At 43.1% G+C, this 21,362-nt stretch overlaps 1 protein-coding gene across 2 annotated transcripts in view; it reads right to left on the reverse strand.

Moving 5' to 3' along the window:
- Positions 1-21,362, reverse strand: part of Sdk1 (sidekick cell adhesion molecule 1) — a 986,062-nt gene that overhangs the window by 185,737 nt on the left and 778,963 nt on the right. For both annotated transcript variants that reach the window (XM_023713416.1, XM_023713415.1), the window contains exons 15-16: positions 5,711-5,858; positions 4,616-4,756 (exon numbers count right to left, since the gene is read on the reverse strand). In XM_023713416.1, the coding sequence (XP_023569184.1) occupies positions 4,616-4,756; positions 5,711-5,858 (289 nt within the window). The remainder of the gene's footprint in view (positions 1-4,615; positions 4,757-5,710; positions 5,859-21,362) is intronic.

Consider the following 21,362-nt stretch of genomic DNA (forward strand, 5'->3'; position numbering starts at 1 on the left):
TGTAGGGTGACTGAGTACCCAAGACTCTAAATATGATTTGTATTGGGGCTTGAAAAACATCTTCTTGTGACTGTAATGTGGGGGGAAAAAGATCAAGGTGCAAAAAGTATGTGACGTGTTGGCCTTTGTGGGCTGAGCTGCCGCTCTGTTTCCATTTAGGAGTTTTGGTTCCTCCAAGGGTAGCCCAGAACTGGAATAAGAGGCTTTGAGAAGGTGTTAACCTTCTCAAATGCAAATCCCTTGCTAAGATGACATGTTGCTTTTTAGAGGCCTTTGTGAGTGCCTGGGTAACATGCTCTTTAGTTTACTAAGTCAGAAGTTTAACATTGTGTTTATTAAAAAGATGACTTCTACAATTCCGCACTCAGAAACTGAATAAATTAAGAAATTGCTTTGTACTATGAAAGGATTTTTAGAACATTATTTTGATTAGCAAATATTCTTCCGTGATTCAGTTTATAGAAGTTAATGTACTGAACTAACTCCATTAATTTGCTGAGCTTTTCTGGATCAGTCTCCAGGATAAGACAGGAGATATGTGCGATAGGAGTGGCTTCCTACTCAACCTGCAGCTTTCAAAAGCATCCACTTTCTACCCCAAAAATGGTTCTTAGACTGCTCCAAGAATGTGGCTTTTTTTGATAAATGGAAAGGGGAAATGACTGATGACAGATCCAAAACCAGAGTAGCAGCAATCAATCTGTTTGCTTGTCATGGCCTGCTGGGATTCCCAGCATACCCTTGGGACTGCCTGTCCCCAGGGCATGAGACCTCTGCATGAAGGAACACACTTGAGGAAGGTGAGTGTGGATGGCGCATCTATAAAGCAACTGAAGAACTCAGTCAGTTCCTTTTAGGTAAACCAATTTTCTAAAGAGAATAATTGCTGAATGTGTAATAAGGAAGCAGAGAGAAGATAATAAAAATTTTTGCATGAAAATCAGGATTTTCTGCTGGCATTCTTTCATCCCCTTTTGCTGGAGATGTTTTATACCTGATGAGGCTGATTCGGGGAGGGCAACAAAGATGGCCAAGAACAGAGAGCATGTGAATGCAGAGTCTGACCTCTCTCTGTCTCTTGCCTGAGGAGAGGAAATGGCTGCAGTCTCAGCTGGTGTGGATTAACCCATGTGACAGGTATTTCCACTTAAATTCCTCTACAAATGATGAACTTTAAAAATAAATGGCATTGAGGACAATTAGCAATTTAGAAGGAGGTTAAAAAAATTGGCTCCACATCCGCATCAGCATAGCCGCAGCAAGCTATCTGTATCACTGAAAGCTCAAAAAGGTTTGCTGTCACTGACCCATGGCCACTACGATACAGTGAGTAAGACTGCAGGAAGGGCTCACTCTTGCAACCCATCTCTAAACAACACATGTTCCAGGCAACAGGAGAGAAACTGGCATGGGATGGTTGAGGTTAAGTCCCTGTTTAGCCACTGGGCGTTGAGTGACCTCAGGCAAATTCTGAACTTCTCAAACCTTTGTTTCCACCTCTCTAAACTGGGAATTAGAGTAACACCTTTTTACCAAGCAGCTACAAGAATGAATGAAACAATGGATGTGAAAGAGATGTGAAAGTGTAGCATGTCCCTCATTTTGTTTTATACACTGTTCTTCTAATAAAGCATGGAAGAGATGCCTCTGAGTTATAAGACAGGAAGCCTGTGCTGCACACCTGTAATCCTTCTGCTCTGGCAGGCTGAAACATGAGGATCTCAAATTTGAGCTCAGCCTGGGGAGCTTCAGTTGGTAAGATTCTGTCTCAAAATAGAAAGAAAAGATTAGGATGTACCTCAGTGCAAAGGCTCTGGGTTCCATCCCCATGACTACTAAAGAAGAAGGAGGAGGAGGAGGTGGAGGAGGAGGGAAGAGGGAAGATAGCAGAGGAACAAGGGAGGAGGGACAGAGGAAAAAGAGAAAAAAGAGGAGGAAGAGGAGGAGGAAGAGGAAGGGAAGGAAGGAAGGAAAATGTAGGGAGGACAAGGAGGCCTGCATAAACATTTGCCTTTGCCACTCTAAGACACTGAAAATGAACAGCAGAACTCACTTCTTCAAAGTCATCTGTGCTCCCTGCTGAACAGGCAGGTTGGCCCACTCTAACCAGTGGCTAGGGATGCTTTCGTAACTTTCACATGATGTCTAAGAAGGTCACAATTAATAGGGGGATTGCAGGGCATCCTCTTCTTCTGGGTAGACTATGTTGCCCAGGAGACTGGCTCAGCCAGAACAAGATGATTTTTTATACAGAAATAAACAGGAGAATGTTTTTAGAGGACATAACCCTCTGCTCCTCTCAGAGAAACACCCTGCCTATTATTATAAATATTTTATTACTGCCCACGCAGCCTAACAACTTCTTATAGCCAGAGCCGTGGAGGTGATTTATTTCCATTTACTCCTTGTGTACTGGGCCTCGGTTTTGACAGAGACTGTGCCCTGGAGGATGCATGCTTGCAAACCGAGCACTGATTTGCAGACCAGAGGATTATTTGAAGATGTTTCCAGGAAAATTCATTTTGGCATGGGTCTTTAATTCCTGAAAACTTTGATATTCACAGGCCTTGGGTACCAGACCTCTATTTTAGGGCTTTCTTGATTTAAGTCCCAACAAACACACATGCCCTCTTCTCAGGCACTCAACTCTACTGACACCATCATGGAAAATCCTTTTAACAGTAGTAATCCTACAAAATAGAGAAATGTGCAATCCCTGATGTGGCCTCATAGCATCAGAGAGATGTTATTATTAACTCTGTGCCCGGAGCTTGCTTTTGCAGGATGACTTTTAAAGTCCTTTCTTGACAGCTGCAGCCCAAGGAAACTTTGCTTCCATGAGCTGGGAGAGGCAGGGGCTACATGATGCCTGGCAAAGGAGGGGCCGCCAGGGAGGGCAGGCCAATTATTCTCATTAGTGGATGGGTATGCACAAGGGGTGACAGTTAGAGCTGGAAAGGACATGAACCTCAACCACACAGCAGCAGAAAAGCTGAGAAGGTGGTCAGGGAACAAAGGGCTGTCCAGAAGCTTCAGCAGGAGCAGAGCCCAGGGCCTTGTTTTCAGGGGATGACCCTCAATTTCTCTGGCTTTTTTAAATGGAGAAGGACAGCTGGGGACACAGAGACAACAGGTACCATGAAGTTGATTCCAGCCTTTCCTACACACCCAGGATGGGCCACTCTGCCATCTCAAGCAGACAATGGTCTGGAGAGTCCAAAGACCTGAGGAAACACTTCCAAGTGGCAGTGAACTGATTGCTAAACACACAAAGATAAACAATATTCTCAGAGGTATGGATGATCATCAAACAAAAAGATAATGGAGTTAAAGAAGCAATACTTTCATAGCTTCTTATCTTTAGCTAAGAAATCAAACATGCTTACTTAAGACCTTCCTTAACGAAGTACATTATTTACTAATTACAGGCTCAGTGTGAGGCCAGGGCATACATTTGGAGAAAGGACATAGTGGATACCAATAGTTCTTGCCCCAATAAAGCTGATAAAATTAACAAATATATCCACAGCAGTATAATATATTATAGGAGATTTAATAATTATTCTTTAATACTGTGTTAGTTTTTTGTTTTTACTGTGTCAATAAACCACCATAATTATCACATTCGTGTGATTGTTATATTAGCAGGAGTTTTGGCAAAGGATACTTCATCTGTTGAACACAGCCAAGTTCTCACATGGCTCTCTCCATATTTTCAGAAGCCTACCATCCCTTCTGAGGCAGATGAAAACTGACCACCCTTCAGCCACATCTGGCTGGCAGATGTGAGTATCTGCCCTGCGGTATATCTCAAAATACAATAGTTTCATTTCCAATGCTGAAATGTTGTGAGCTTGTAAGAAAAAGGCTAGATGCTTTGATTTCCTCGAAATGGTAGATCAGGCAAAATTGAGCAGCATGTTAGCATGTTAACAACTGGCTCAAAAGTATGTCAAACTAGTTAGCGTGGATTATAAATGAATAAAAGAATGCATCTAGTAAAAAAGGAATGAAAGGATTTACACTCAATAGCCTGCTTTGCTTCCTTACCTGTGTTACGGTTTGTGTCTAGTTGTCCCCTCAAAGCCTCATGCAGCATTGGGGTGGCTTCTGGAGTTTGGGATTGATTACTGTGGGTGTGCATGCTGCACCTGCCCTGGGGCAGGTAATTTGCCTTACAATGTAAAGAGCCAAGAGAGGCTAACTAGCTGCCTGAGCTGCTGCCAGTCCCTTTAGCTCTCCTGCTCTTTGTTGCTGCCTTGAAAGGTTGTTCTCTGCCTTGGAGCCAGCTGAATATGGACTGAAACCTCCTTCCTTCATTTTGAGTGTCAAGTATTTGTCCCAGCAATAAAAGAAGAGTAACTGAGACAACCTGTAATGTACCTCTTCATTCTCCTGCCTAAACACAACCACTGGTACTGCGTGTAGACCTCACAGGTAGACATGTACAGGGGCCTCCTCAAGGCGCCACATTCACTTATGCTCTCCCATTTGCCACTGTACCACCACTCTGAAGAGTCTGGGCCCTGAGGCCTCACATTACCAACAGATACCTAGTAAAGTAGAGACTTGACTTCCTACTGATAGCTAGAATCAATCAGTACAGGCTACTTGCCTGAGGATATACCCACGCAGCACTCCATTGTGCTCTGTTTCTGGGGGAGGCTGCCACTGCACCATGATGGACTGGTTGGTGCGTCCACTGGCCACGATGTTTTTTGGGGGAGCACTGGGTGGTTCTTCAGGTAACATCAACCTACAAATAAAAGAAGAGGTGGAGAGAAAGAGATAAGCACCAGACACAGGGGACCTTGACAACATTCTCCACCATGAGGAACCTAGATCTCATTTGGAAATATGGACATCAAGAAACATGGCTCATCTTACTAAGAGATGTGTGCCAGCAGTTACAATCATCTAAGAGGAGCAGATCAGTAAGGGGGTGGCATAGAGGATGCCAGGGTGCCCTGTTCTGTCTTAAGTACCCAGTTTCTCGGCACTGGGAGAGGATGACCAGCTGGGTGAGCTGAGTGACCAGAGACTGAGGTTCCTTCTAGACTGTTTTCTTTGGCTCTTTCACTATTTTTAATCTTAAACTCCCACATTTGAAAAAAGTAATTTAAATGTCATCCAGAGCTCAGACTGTCTGGAGATGGCTCCTTATAACTAGAGGGACTCCCAAGAGCAGCTCTCAGGGTCTGTGTTAGCTCCTAATCTCCTGAATATAGAGGGCTGTGCCACATGGAGCCATTTATGTAGGCACAACCAGAGCATCACAGAAGGAACCAAAGATAGACTCCAAGCAGTTAAGGAGCATCCAGCTTGTTCACCTGACCTGTACTAAGGGCTGTGTTTGCCCTCTCTATGTATTTGCCCCTTTGGTTGAATTTTTGCCAGTGTCCCTAAGGGATGATGAAAGAATTGGGCTGGGGAGATAGCTTGGTGATCTAAGTGCCTGCCTGGCAAGTGCAAGGACCTGGGTTTGATCCCCAGTACTGCATGCTGTGCTAACTCCAGAACCATGCTGGCCACTGAAACTGGACATGGTGGTGCATGCCTATAATCCCAGCTTGGGGAGGTTGAGACAGGAGGATCACTATGAGTCCAAGCTGCATAGCGAGAGCCTGTACCAAAATAAATAAAAAAATAAAAGAACTGCCTCTACCCATGTAGCTCATGTGTTTGATGCTGAGGCCTGGGTTTCACTCACCTGCTTGTTTCTGTGCTGTACTGGCCCTTGCCCACTTGGTTCACTGCGCACACTCGGAACTGATAGGTGCGGGCCGGGGTCAGGCCACTCACGGTGATGCCTGTCATCTCGGGGCCAATGTCTGACAGGTGCACTTTCCAGGGAGAGTCTAAAGGATTGAGCAAAAGAATCAAAACCTAAATAAGTACGTGTCTTCATGGTAAGTGAATGTAAATGCCCTCTTATCCGTTCTCTCTTCTGCTTTCGAAGACAGTGCTAATAGAGAGGGCATGGCTATCCCCATTAACCGACGTGGAGACTGAGGCTCAAGTCATGTGACCAGTAACCAGTGAATTCTGGTTTCTCACTTCAAATCTAGCACACTTCCTGTCATCCCTATGTTGCTGTTAAAATATAAAGCAATTTGGAGTTCAACTTGCATATGATGTTTAAAAACTTTTGAAAACATTCTTAAATCCTGGGTGTAATGGGAGAAAGTTCTGTTAGCTCACATGGTTAGGCAGACTACAGATTTGTCTCCCAGAAAATGATGTTGCACATGTCACTGAATGATAAATAAAAACTAAATTCATTAACATTTTAATAAAAGAGGAAATGAGCATGATAAAGACAGATGGGCTGTGCATTTTGCAACCCATCTGCAGCGTGGCAGCCCGTTACCACCACGCCCCTGAGTGGCTCTGGCTGGAGAAATGGGATGGGATTCACCACGAGTCTGGAATATCTTTCTACCACTTTCTGGCAGGTGTGGAGGAGCGACTCTGTCAGCCAAATGGGCTGTTGCTGCAAGCAGGCTTCCGGAGGTTCTGTGAGACCCAACGCCTTTGCAGAGTGTAGGCAGGCTTCTTGGCCGAGCCATTTTTCCGAGTGACGCTCTGGACCACACGTGATATGGCATGACTTTGCCCACCCGCTGTCGGCTCCCACTCCATGTGCAGTGATGCCTGGACTACATTTCCAAGTGCACGTGAGGTGAGGTGCAGGGAGGAAGAGCACCACCTGGTTCCTCTGAGGTGGTCCCTTGCATCCATGCTAGAAATGGTCCAGAACAGCTGGCACATGACTTCCTGTTAGTGTGCTGGGCTCTGCTCAAACTTTGGACAGTGCCACCGACATGTCACTCCCACTTGCAATCACAGCCACCTGTTAGGCTCCTGAAGACCTGTCTATGGGACTCACGTGATGTGGTGGCCTGAGAGCTGGCAATGTGTGCATGGAGCCCATTAAAACACACTAGCACTTGGCTCCCCACCGTCATCAGAAAGTGAACACCATTTCTTCCAAGATGAAAATGAGACCCCAAAAGCAACTTCTGTTGACTCTCACTCAGAGATGTCTATCATTAATCCAGAATTTGTTGACTTGAGTGATTCTTTAACACAAGTTAAACTGTGCTGAAGCATGATGCCAGTTGGCCCACAAAGACTGAATCTTTTTAATTATTTCGAATAAAGCTGCTTCCAAAAATGGCTTTCTGGGAATGCAGTCTTCACTACCAGCTGGGCTATTCTGTGTTCTTGGCTCTGGCTTTCTAGTGACATGAGTAATCACAGTGGATGAGGATCCTCTGTCTTTATGTTCCCTTTAAAAACAGAATGTATGCACCTCCAGTTAGCTTTGGACAGACCTGCCACCTCTCTTCATGCTGGAGTCTGACAGCCTCCTCTCCACATCAACAGCTCATGGTAAGCTGGTTTTCCAGGCAGGCTCCCTTACAAATGAGGGCCACTTGTCTCCACAGAGGGCAAGAGAGCCTTCCCTAATATCATATGGCTGATATGGAGCAAGGCCTCCCTTACTAAGATGATTTTTTTGATGGAAACTGTCTTCATTTCAAAGACTACTGGTGCATGGTAAGAAAAACAGAGACTACATGTTGGCAACAATGTAATTGGCTATAAGCTCTTGAGTTGGATTTTGTTTGAACTTGGGTAAAAATTAGAGACAAATCAGAACTACAGAGACATACTATCTGAATGCATTAGGATATTATTATCAACAAATTAGAAAATCACAGTTGTTGGTGAGGATTTGTATACCACTGAGGGGAGTGTAAAATGGTGTAGCCACTATGAAAAACAATGCCTCAGAACTCCCATACTTGCCTGTGTCTGAAGTCAATATCAAGAGCACTTGCCCACCGGCAAGTGGCTTAGTAGATGGAGATTTATGGTATGACCTCCCCTGGAGGACCAGGAGGAAGTTTGGCTCTACTGAGTCCCCTGAGAGGATGCCTTGGACTTGCCGTGTCTTCTATTCCTCTGTCCTGGGCATCTCAAGATGGAAGCTCTATATAACCTCTTAAAGCTCTGTGACTCCCCTGGTCTCTGTGTTCCAAGGATTGAGAAGGCTCTGAGACCAGTGGCCCCAGGTCACTGTGTCTCCCCCACACCTCTGTAAGCACTCTAAAACCTCTCCTTTTATCATTCTTATTCAAGAGTGCTGGCTGTTTCCTGTGGAAGCCCTGAGTGATATAGCCCCCACTAAAACTTCTCTTTTACCCCTCTTCCTTTAGATATTACAGTGTCTGGAAGGGAAAGACTCACCTGGTCAGTTAGATACAGAGAGAGGGACAGCCGGTGCAGGAAGGGACAAAGTCAGAAGGACAGGTGCTATGATCAGTTGACTATAAGGATTTGTTAGGCCAAGGGGAAGGGCAGGGAGGTTCCCGGGATGCTGCCTACTATGGCCTGAATGTGGTGGTATGCCCACCAACTCTCACACTGAGGTTGGCAGGTGCTGTTGGGAGGTGGTGCTTTGGGAGAACTGGGGGTTTTTAAAAAGGATTAATGCTTTCCTTGCAGGAGAGAGTTCCTACTTTTGTGGGACTGGATTGTTTACCTCAAGAGCAGGTGATTGCAAAGGGAGTTGGCACCTCTCCTTACTCTATCTCTATCCACTTTCCCTTCTACTTCCATGCCACATGTGACACTGCTTGGTCCTTATCAGATGCCACATCAAGCTACTTGAACCTTCAATCCACCAGAAACATGAACCAACTAATCCTTTTCTCTGTATAGATTATCTAGCCTCAGATATTCTGCTATGGCAACAGTCACATTAAGACACTGCTTTTTCTACCCCCAGTGCCACCCTCTGCCCCTTGTGACCCTCAGCCATTTGTTCATTTGGAGTGTAAACAGCTCTTGAAAGTCTATAACCTGAGTTGCAGGGTCTGCTGCCCAGTTTGATTTGACAACGGGGCCTATTAATCTCCTCTGTGTCTCAGGCTCTGCTCAGTCCTCTGGTTGCATCTATAGAATTCTTTATTTATCCTTTTTCTTTCCTACTAGAAGATAAAAGATGTGGCAGGAAGAGAGATTAAACTGAAAACTAATACAAATGAACCCGATCCATCTCATGGGCACTCTGATTTGTACCCAAAAGAAAAGTAGTTTGGGAAGGACTTGCCTGTTCACAAGCTTCAGAATTGCAAGCGTGCTGAGAACTGTTAAAATTTAAATAGAAGTCTGTTCCTGACAATCAATAAGCAGAAGCCTTTTAAAGATTCTTCTTCCAGCCAGTCCCCACAAAAGAATGTGACACAATGCTTGTCTGAGGGGCTGGGATATAGAAGAATCTTTTGATGAAGGCAACCATTCCATAAAAGTTTCAATATCTTTTTCCTCCTCTTCAGAGCTCCTCTTGTGCCTCTGATGTAGGACACGAGGACTTTTAGACTTCCCTAGCCTGGCTGGTAAACAAACCTCTGTCACAGAGAGGGGCACTGCTCATCTCCATCCCCACTGCAGGGCTCAGAACCCTAGAGGACTTAATCACTCCTCATTCTCTGCTGGCTCTAATGCTGGAGGTTTCCAATCTTTAGGAATGTTCCAGAAGCTTATTCTGATTAAAAAAAAGAGCATTGCCATTTTCTCAGTTAATGGTACCTGAGGAAGGAATGATTTTGAAAGAAAATGATTTGAAGGAAAATTTTTCCTAATTGCTAAGAGAACTGTCATTAAAACCTGGCATTTGCAGATCAGTGCAAGTCTGAAAGCATTCTCCTCCTTACAGTTGAGAAATTAAAGGCACATGGAGGTATGAATGATTCTCCCAAGCTTTACAGGTGGTGAATTCATAGACTTATGGATCAACCTTAATATCTCCAAAAGTAGAATGTGAGGCCTCCCACGATGCTGCGGGATGTGCCCCCACACATGCACATATATGTGCGTGCGTGCACACACACACACACACACACACACACACACACACACACTCTATGAGGGAGCAAAAAAAATCTGAGACCAAATATGAGTCAAGTTCTCTATGCAATAAATATGTAGGACCAATTCACTGACCCTATGATCCCACTGCAGGGCGAGGGACACTCATAAGAGAAGTATCAGGGTCTCTGTTCAGTTGTGAGGGAGGGTCTGTGGGGATTGTGCTGATTAAAGGCACTAGGGATGAGCCAACAATACAATAGATGGATCAAGTTTGAATCTGAATGCCAACAAATCAACTGTAAATTTTTTTCAGACAATTAGGAATATACAAATAGTATTAGTTGATATTAAGGACTGCCACTGATATTTTGGGGTGTGATTTTTCTTTTTTAGTTGCTTACTGAATCACGTAGGAATGAAATGACATAATAGTTAGGCTTTCTTTTAATGCTTTTAAACATTTTAGCAAAAAAAAAAGAGAGAGGGATAGATGAAACAAGTGGTGAAAAATGTTAATGGCCATTGAAGACATATTTCTGTGTCTATTTAGTACTTTTTATAATAAAAGGTTTTTAGATAGTGACTATTTTGTCACAACATTGCCAGCACTGATAATTTATAATGGCCTTAATTGTCCATTTGGTTGATAAAAAACATAATTTTATTCATGCTACACCTTGTATTTTATTTGAAAGCATATGAATATTACTTCATTAAAACAAGGCTACTTCCCTCAGGCTACAGAGTTAAATGGAAGAATTAAAGTGCATAAAATTTATTATTTTTCGAATTCTAATTCCACTGCAGTTTTTCTATAGCTACCTTCATATTATGTCTCCCAAAATATAAATATTGGATGACATTAATAATGAATACTCACCAGATAAACCTCATTAGGATCTACTTCATTCACTACTTGATCCTCAGCAGTTACAACAGTGCCCGACAGAGGGTCGAACTCAACACTCACCTGTTTAGCAAAAGCACCTCCCACATTCTAGGTGTTATTGATGGCCCTGACTGTCCACACTCAGCCTTCACAGTGACTCTGGGTAGATGGGACTATCCTTACCTGCACAGGAGAAAGGACTGATTCTAAGCTCATGGTCTCTCCTTCCACTATTAATGCAGTTGGTAGAAACTTCTGAATAAACCCAGCCATGTCTGTTGCTAGGGATTAAAGCTAGGAAATTCAGGACTTGGTTGCAAAGATAGTCATTGAGAGAGAAAGTCTGATGCTGATCAGAGATGCTCCCTTCTACCAACCAGCCTGTCTTTCTAGACAAGACAGGGAGTGAACCCAGGGCCTTCATATTCAGCTACATCTTCAGCCCTTTTTCTTGAGATAGGTTCTTGCTAAACTGAAATTTTTCCAAGGCTAGGTTTGAATTTTTAATCCTCCTGCCTTACCCTCATAGAATGCTGGGATTATAGGCAAGTACCAGCACTACCAAATAGGACACTGAACTTCTTAGGATGACACTGCACATTCAAGACAGTGAGAGCTAGCCCAAGGCACTGATTAAGCTAATCTTTTCTGTTTGAAAGCATCAGTGGCAAGTCAATGTTGAATCATGTGAACACTGTGCACCCTGATGGGATGAGATGAGGATGGTGCTCCATTCCCCTCTCAGGAAAGCAACGTTCTGTGAAGTACTGGGCCTGTCCTCAAGACCATCAGGGTCTTATAAAAAAGGAGTCTGAGAAGTTGTCTGCAGGGGGGAGGTTGAGGACATGCGATGACTAAGTGTCATGTGGGTCCTGGAAGGGATCCTTGGGTAGGAGACAGGAAATGGAGGACATTTGCAGAGAGCATAGGCTTCAGCTCATGACAATACACTATGTGGTTTTGTTAGGGTGGCAAATGTGTCACACTAATGAAAGAGGCTAGTAACAGCAGAAACTAGCTGTGGGCTACATGGAGATTATACCTTTGCAATAATTCTGTAAGCCTAAAGCTGTTCTAAAAAAAAAAAAAAAAAAAAAACTTAGGAATACCTGTGAATGAATGATTGTTCTGGAGCTGGGCAGGAGTGGAGTGGGGCAAGTTATGAGGGTCTGAGTGGAACATTCATTGGAAGGTTCTGTGAGCTTTGCAAAAGACATTTAACATTGTGTGTGTGTGTGTGTGTGTGTGTGCGTGCGCGCGCGCGCACATGGGGGTTTGTGCATACCATATATGGAGATTTTAGTCTGTATATATCCCAAGCCTTATGCTAGCTGGAGGCTGAGAACCCTTTGAGAGCCAGAGTTAGGTTCTGTGCTTACTCTGGATGCTGGATCTTTGCAGGATGGGGTGGGGGTTCCCAGGGGCTACAGACCTCTTGCTCCTGGAGAGGGAGCAGAAATAAAGAAGGGACGCATCATAATAGCAGTCACTTTATACCCTTTTGACAGGTAGTTGACATTAGCCCCAAAGAAGTATGAGCAGAGGCCCTTCAACTTTTGGCCCCTTGACAGCTATGGCCTTTGCCAAGGTCCAAGCAGAGGCCCTTTCAACTTTGTTTTGTCTTTCTTTTCTTTTCTTTTCTTTTTGTGACCTGCTCAGCCGGCCCTAGGGATGGGGCTAGCATGGCATGTGGTGGTGGTGTGTGTGTGTGTGTGTGGGGGGAGGGAAACAAACCACTGTCCTTGTACTTTCCTAAGCTTGCCTAAGAAGGTGCTTTAGAGCACTAAGCTATCTCATTGGCCCGAGTTGTCTTTCTTAATGAGAGCTCCAAAATTATATTAGCCATGCAAAATGTGGGTCACTCTACAAAGAACTGCCTACCGGCCATCCAGACAATTTTTTTCTATCATAAAAGTAATACAAAATGATAAATTTTATGTGATATTTTCTGCCCTTGCAATTTGTGTGTATGTATATGTTTGTATATATACATAATATATGTGACAAAACATAATATAAGCAAAAATCTGGAAAACTATGAGAAAAAAATGAAACAAGCACAGGATTTTAGTGCAAGTGTTTTTTTAAAAAGCATTCAGTTTTTTGTATAATTATCTTTAAGTTTTTAGGAGAGTCCAACCCATGGTTAGTGGTCTTCTGGATGAGCTGTTGTGATTAGCCTGGTGGAGGAATAACACTTGCTCCACTACATTAAAGGACCCTTAAAATCCTGTTATCACTGAACAGAGACACACAGCTGCAGCCTCTGCAGAGTTCACTGAGCAGGGCAGTTTCTATCCATGCCAGGGTCCAGCCCTGCACACAGATCATCCAGACCACAAGCTTGCTCTTAGTCCAGTAAAAGCTCCCTTTGGCACTGAAAGAGAAGCATAACCACTGGCACAAAAGTTAAATGATGTTTTCTGTGTAGTTCAGGTTTTAAAATTATTAAAGGAATAGAAAGAAAATGATTTTTAGGGGACTATTCTGCAAATTATAGTGTTTTCAGAATGGACTATCCCCTTACAAGGGGCCTGTGAGGACCCCAGATGGAGAAACTATCTAGACACATTTGAAATGTGTATACTCAAATATGAAAGAATGCCATGTGGTACACCTGCTCACGACAACTCCAAGAAATGAGGTTGAGACCACAGGAGGGACAGGTCATATATTGCTGAGGATGCCTGAGCAATGGGCAGCTTAGAAAAGACAGGGACTCTATGGGCAGTGCAAGGGAATAGAAAGTGGATAGATAGTCCCTGCCCCAAATGAAACATTCAGAAAGGGCAGTCAAAATACAGTCTCTTACGGTTTGTGTCCAGCCGTACCGCCCAAAGCCTCATGCAGTCATGGTGTGGACTTCTAGAGTTTGTGATTAATTCATGATCCAATGCTGGGATTATGGGTGTGAGTGCTGCTGAGATTATCAGTATGAGTGTTATACCTCCCTGGGTAGATATCCTGAATACAATATAGGGGAAAGAAAGAGGCTTGCTCTCTGCCATTGCTCCTCCCAGTCTGCTGTTTCGCTGCCACCATGAACTGCTGCCCTCTGCTATGTGCCACTCTGCCTTGGGAGCCAGCTGACTATGGACTGAAACCTTCACATACTGTGAGCTAAATAAACCTTTCCTTCCTTAATTCTTGGTGTTGGGTATTATTCCAGCCATGAGAAAATTAACTGAGACACAGTCTTATGTCCTTAATTTTGGGAAGGGCTTTCCAATCTTCAGAGAAACAAAAAAGTCCACAGGATTAGAGCTAAAAATGCACTGAGTTTTTGCCTTAAAAGTTAAGAAGCAGAGGAATGAGGTATTGATGAAAAGTACCAAACCCACCACCAATAGACATGGTCAAAGTGACTCTAGGAACAGGATATTTGCCTATGAGGGAATCTGGCCTTCAGAACTGCAGCAAAGGACACCAAAGGTGGTTCTCTAGAGGTCTGAGTCTGGGCTGACCACCAAGAACAAAAGGAACTGAGCACACCAGAAGCTGAGGGAAAGGCAGACTTGGCAGGAAGCCTCATCATGATGGTGGCAATGTATCTTCTCCAGCAGGTTGGAGATAGGTTAAACCTTGGTTGGCAAGTTATTGAAATGGGTGACTGTTCTTGAGTGGAAGTTGGCTCAGCCCTGGGGACCACAATCTGTGGGACCATTCTGTTCCCACTGAGTGGTCACCACAGACAAACCTGTGTAGTATACTCCATCAGTCTGAAGGACAGGCTGGGGCAGTCTTCCAGGAGGTGAGGGTAACAGAAGATGTGGGGTCCATGCTGGATTCTTTGTCCACTCCTCATCTTGCCTTAGAGCAAGGACCTAATGGAAATGAGACCTGAAGCACTCACCCAACCCTCCCTGGGCTCACACCATGGCGACAGCCTTTCCTTTATACATGCCTGTGACAAGCATTGTCTCCCTGGATGCATTTTAAAATGGGAGCAAATGTTATTAATGCGAAGCTCAATATGCAGAAGCCCAAAGGAAAATGAGCTAAAACATGAAGTACTGCCTAACAACTCCGAGGCTATCAGAAAATACCTGTGTGAGATGTGTTTCAAAGACAGCATTGAAGTGATGTGAAGCACACAGAAGAAAGCTTTGCCGCTTTGGCAAGCAAAACAGCACAAAGCCCATCAGCTTTTAAGTGCATAATAGCAGACGTAGATGAAGATGTTTAACATATTGTGTGGTGACAGTTGGGAGCGGCTTTCACGCCAGAGCAAATGAGCTCATGGAGCGCACTGCATAAGACAGTGGCAGCACTGCACATGAAAAGACACCTGCAGCATCAGAAGACAGAACTGAGCCACAAGCTTAGACATTTTCTTTGTGTAGGAAGAGCCCTCTCCTCAAAAGATGCTGGGCAGGGGGCTGGAGAGGATGTTCTCCTGATGCTGTCTTGGCAGCTGATATAGCCAAGCCAGGGTTCAGAAAGCAGCGATAGATGGGCACAGAACAGAGCAGACCACTGTGGCACCAGCATGCTCCACACTTAGGCAGACAGACTGCCTTAGGATATTGCTACTGGAACCCTAAGATGTCAGCTCAAGTACACAGGCTCCAGTCAGGCTAACGAGTGCTCTGCCTAGACCAGTGCTCCTCAGAGGGCCTCTTGCTTCCCAGGACCAGGCCTGCAGTTCCTAGCCCTCTTTTGTCCTCTCCAGGGGAAAGCCAGTCAGCAACTCAAGGATGTCCTGCATGGCCTGCAGCACCCTCTACACAAACCTTGACCTTCACACTGTTTTCTGTACCATGCTGCCAGGTTAATCTTGCTAAAACTTGTTTCCATTCTCATTCCCTTATTCAGTTGTCCTGTGAAGCTCTCCAGTGTACAGGACCCTAGCCTGGCATTCTGCGATCTCTCAGTATCCTTTTCAGTAAAGGATGCATGTTCAGCTGCCAGCAATACACCTTCATGGTGGAGGCAAATAAGAAACAGCTTCTCTATATGTCTGCTAGCATTTCTCTATCTGCAATCAGCAGGCATTACTTTGTACTTTAAAATGCAATATTATTCATAAATTTTTTTCGCTAAAGCCATCCATTTCAACCCTGCCTCCAGTTGCTCCTGTCCTAAAGAACCTTCTGATCCTGTGAACCCATATGCCAGAGTGTCTTAGTTACTTGTTGCTGGGACAAGATATCTGGCACCCAAAGTTAAAGGAGAAGTTTATTTTAACTTACAATTTAAAGACATTTCAATCCACACTTGGCTGGCTCCAAGGCACAGTGCCAGAGAGGAAACCGTCCATGGCAGGAAAGGCAGCAAGGTAGCAAAGCTGCCTTCCTTCTCTCCTTCTTCTATTCCATCCAGGCTACAAGCTTACTTATTGGAATCCACACCAAGGGTAGGGCTTCCCATTACCCCAACCCAGAATAATGCTAAACCAATAAGTGGGCAAATTCAATTATCATACCCCAATCCATATTTATACACACTTAGTCCACATTCACATACCTGCATTCAAGCACATCCCAAAAGCCCCGCCTATGAGTGCATGCGGCTTTGGAGGGACATCTAGACACAAGCCACAACACTGGGCATCCTGGACACCCATCACACTGTCCTGCAGTCAGGCCTCCGCAGCCTAGGCCCTCATGAGAATAGTACCATCCATGTCCTTCCTTTCCAGTACTCAGCTCAAGGATGGCCTCCCTAATCCCTCTAAATGTCTGGCTTGTGGGGCCACTGCCATGGAAATTGTTTATATACTAAATTTTTAGACCATCTCTTGTGTTCTTGGATTTGTTGCTCATTTTTGGAAGTGTTCTTGTCTCTCAAACTGAGAATATACTGTACCTGGGAGTTCTCTGTGAATAATACCATCAGACACGAGTGACTACATGGTTAATATATTGGCCTGAAGTCAAGAGATCATGGCTCTGGTTTTCTTCAAGGCTGCTCTTAAAATGTTTATATATTCTCTCTCTCTCTCTCTCTCTCTCTCTCTCTCTCTCTCTCTCTCTCTCTCTCTCTCTCTCTCTCTCTCTCTCTCTGTTTATAGAAAGAGAGGATCTCTTGGTTCTTATTTACTTGTTATTTTAACTTGGAATCTTGTTAAATTGCTAGGTTGCCAAAGACAGTCTCAAATGTGCAATCCTCCTGCCTCAGCTTCCCAAAGTGCTGGGATTATAGGTGTGTGCTGCTATACCCAGCTGCAATCTCTTTTAAAGACTTAAAGATTTTCTAAAGTGAAAATGTATATAAAATTGGATAATAAAAATAAATCCAAAATCATGTTCTACACACTGGGATATCTTAGGTACTTTTGTTACGTGCGCAGTTAAGCTTTGTATTTCCTATCAGCCATGGTAAAAAAGAAACAGGCTGGCAGGCAGAGATCAAAGGAAATCCCTACTTTCCCAGCAGAGAAACTGGCTGTGTGGAGCAGAACACAGGTGACCAGAATTGATGTAAAAGATGAAGAAATAGTCCTCACACTAGATGCTCCTTCTGGAAAATTATTTTTTAAAAAGATGAAGATATGTTATTAACTCCCAATTTCCAGCAGACAGTGTTTCTATCTGAATTAAAGAAAGTACACTGATTCCAGGTTGGAGTCTTGGGATCCTGGAGCCACAGATGGAGATTGGGGCCTTCAGAGCATCAGTTTGTCCTGACACCTCTTTGGCAAGGAGGTCTGGCAAGTACATGTCAGAGTAGGGGACCTAAACAACACGCCCATATTCAATTCTCCTGTACAAGTTACAAGTACTCCCAAATGCAATATGTACTTATTTTAAGAATAATTTCCTTAGAAATAATATATTTCTTTACATGATTTTTAAAATCCCAAGAGTTTAGAATGGGAGGAATGTATTATGTGCTGAAAAATTGCTCTTTCAAATCAATATTTTATTCATTTATATAAAACATAGGTAAAACCAACTTGTTGTGATGAAAATCAAGAGAAGCAGTTGCCTCTGAAGTAGGCAGAATGACTGAGCAGGGACCCAGAGAATGTTCTAGAAGGTTGAAAAGATTTGCATCTTGTTTGAAGTGTGGAGTACATGTGTATATGTATTTGCCAAAATTCACTTAAGATATCTCTAGTTTTGTTCTATGTGAATTATACCTCAATAAGTAACAAAAAAAATCAATATTGTACAAGACAATGTAATCCTGGCAGACATTCTACTGAGATGAGAGGAAAAGCAACAAGAGATACTACCATACTAATTATTATTTAAAATTATTCTCAAACCTGAGTAAGATATGAAAAACAAAACAGGAAAAGATAAATTTTCATTATTTAGAGAAGATATGATCATCTACCTTGAAAACCAAGAGTATCAACAAAAAAGGTCATTAAAATATAGAGAGAGTGGTTGAATGAAAAACAAATATTTAAACATCAGTAGTCTTCCTAGGTTCCAACAATAAGTAGTTAGAAGATGAAATGGGTAAAATTCTATTAACAATAGAATGAGACAAAATCTTAAGATAATTTTAACAATGGGTATGAACCTCTAAGCTTCATTAAGCAATACAAAGAGCTGAGTATGAATGGAGACACACATCTTCTGTATGGAAAAACAGAATTACTGAGAATTTAGTTCTTTTAGAACTCATCACAGGTTTACTTTGATTACAAACTCAGTGGGACTAGGTCAGGGTCTTAGTATGCAGCTTAAACTGGCTTTGAGCTCACTATTATGGCCCAGGCTGGCCTGAACTCATGGAGATCCACCTGCTGCTGCCTTCTGAGTGCTATTACAAGTATGTGCTACTACACCCAGCTCTCAGTGGACTGCTTTTGAAACTTCACAAAATACTTCCATTTTTTTCCTGAAAATGTAAAGCAGCAAGAAAATAATAAATTTTGAAAAGATGAGGGAACTTGATATATTGATTATTAAAATATATTTTGGAACTCAATTTTTATGGACAAAAATTCTGTAAAAGTGATAGTAGAAAATTAATGATACTGGCTGTGGTGGTGCACACCTATAATCCTTGCATGTCGGGGGCCAAGGCAGGAGAATTGCCACATGTTCAAGGTCAGCCTGGAATGCACAATAAAACCTTGTCTCAAAAAATCAGATGATGAATCAATGGAAGTAAATAATCCCCAGACTTTTCAATCAACAGGTTCTCTTGAGATATAAAAAAGCAAGCATCATAAATAAATGGGTTGTTTGATTTATCATGCTGGGAAAATGGACCATTTAGAAGAAATTTTAAAAAATCATATGTTAAAATACACATTATATATTACAACTTCCAGATGAATTAAAGTTAAATATTATAAAAAATAAGCCTTTTTCAGAGGTGAACATTTATGCTATTTATTTTATGCTTGATAAGGCTGCAATATCCTAACACAAAAGAAACTGTAAAAGAAACTGTCAATATATTTAACTACGTAGGAATCAAACATTTCTCTACATAAAAAAGTAATGTACAAAAAATTAAGGGTAAGAAAGCAAATTGAAAAAATACTTGTCACAAATGGACAGAAAAAATCTGTAAGGCCTGGATAGAAAAATAGGGGAAAGGAAATTGATAGATCACAGCAGAGAAAGTGCAAATAGTGAAACTACTTAGAAAAATGTGTTCAATAGTACTCAATCACAGAAATGCAAACTCAAATAACTATTAGAACATCTGAACCTCAGAACCAAAAGCCTTCATGATGGAAGACTTTCTTTGTAAATTTAAGTAGGGAGTATTACAATAGTGTCCTTGTATATAGTCTCATTAGAATTTCTGGCCTGCCTTTGCTGGGCCCAAAGGACCTAGTTTGTCTTGACTCTACCCAGTGGTGACAAACCTACAGCACGCATGCCACAGTGGGCTGTTTTTATTATTGAAAGTTCTAAAGGGGGGTGGGGGTGGTGTACCATCACTCCAGCACCAAGGACAGCGCCTCTCGGAGAAGAGAGGACAGCGCCACCTAGAAGAGTAGACAGGTACTGCGCCTCCTGGAGGTGGAACTGGGCACATTGCCTGGGAGAGGAGAGATGGGTTTGTGCCTCATGCACTTTTGGCTGAGATGGGATAGACTTCCTTGGAGATGAGATAGGACAAGACAGTACCCAAGATCATGGCAATACCTGAGGACAGATGCTAAGTGGGAATGGATGAGACAAAGATAGAAGGGCAGAACAGGGAGCGAATTTGCAGACATTGTGAGTGCTAAATAACTGTTATGCATTGGGAATTATGGACAATGCCCTGATGCTGGAGCACAAGCAAAGTGATGAATGACTGTGATAAACCTGGAGAGGCAGGTGGAGGTCAGGTGATGCATGGTGCCAGCTACTATGCTAATAAGCCTGAACTCTATTCCTTAAGCAATGAGTAGCTCTATACAAGACAGAATTAGGCTACAAGTCTGGTTTATAGGTGTGCCAGTGACTAGCTTCTAGCTGGGGTGGATGCAAGGCACTCTTTGCGGGAACTCCAGCCTTACTTCCCAGTGCCCTTTTTGCAGAGCTCTTAAGGGTTCAGACAGGGAGTTCCTGGATCAGCTGTGTACTTTGTGTCACTATCCCTGCAGAGTTAGTGAATGAGTTCTTGGGGAGGACACATCTACAGACAGTGCAATGGGTTGGAAGCTGGTCAGCACCACTAGTCACAGGAACCATGAAGGACAATGGACTAGATAAAAATTCAAAAGTAAAACCAACAGAATTTACTGATATATTTATGAAGAAAGGGAATGGCAAAAAAGATGAGAGTAAATTTCCATCTGTAATTTAGAAGAGAAATCATTTTGCAAGGGAGATGCCAAATTCTGTATGAAGCACTTTGATTATGATGAGCCTGTAGGACATCAAGGTAAAGATGTCTGAAGCTCAAGGTAGAGGTCTGGGTTGGAAAAATACATGGTAATGGTGCATGAAAGGCAAACCATGGCACATATGAGATCACTGGGACAAGCAGGTGGGATGAGAAGGCCAAGTGCTGAGCAAGAAAAACCTGGGAATTCCACATTTTAGAGGTATGAGAGAAAATAGTCTTCAGACCATTCAGTACATGTGGTCAAAGAGATGAGAATAAGGAATAATTATGAAAAGAGAGACAGAAGATAAATCACAGGAATGAAGCACTGTGTGTGGTGGGAGTAATCAAGAACACTGCAGGTTGGGATGGCTGGGGGATATGGACTGAGTCATGCTCAGGGGAGCTATCCTTCAAGACAATACTGGTGTGGCTTCAGCAGGGAAGAGTGGGCAGGCTGAGCCTGGGCGAGAGGCTGCAAGGCTGAGAGGACACCTAGAGCTAACTTCTGAAGTAGAAGGAATCAGCAGAAGGAGAACTTGGAAGGGAGAGACAAAGATGGGGTAGGTGATGCGCCAAGGCCAGGAGGAGGGTGGGGAGTGGCTAGGGGTACAGAATGGCGCAAGGCTGTTTTTTCTATGTGAAGACTGTAGGGATGAGTTTTATTCCTTGTTTTGAGCTATTTAAAAATATTTGTTAAGGAACATACAAAACTTTATTTATTATTATTATTATTATTATTATTTTGTAGTTAGTACGGGGCCTATAGGGTCTCACTACACAATGGACTCCTAGTGATTCTCCTGTTTTCAGCCTCCCAACCTCTGGGATTACAGGTGTGCACCACCATACCCAG

The sequence above is a fragment of the Octodon degus genome, unplaced genomic scaffold (assembly GCF_000260255.1).
Source record: "Octodon degus isolate 3935 unplaced genomic scaffold, OctDeg1.0 scaffold00031, whole genome shotgun sequence".
Classification (NCBI taxonomy): Eukaryota; Metazoa; Chordata; class Mammalia; order Rodentia; family Octodontidae; genus Octodon; species Octodon degus.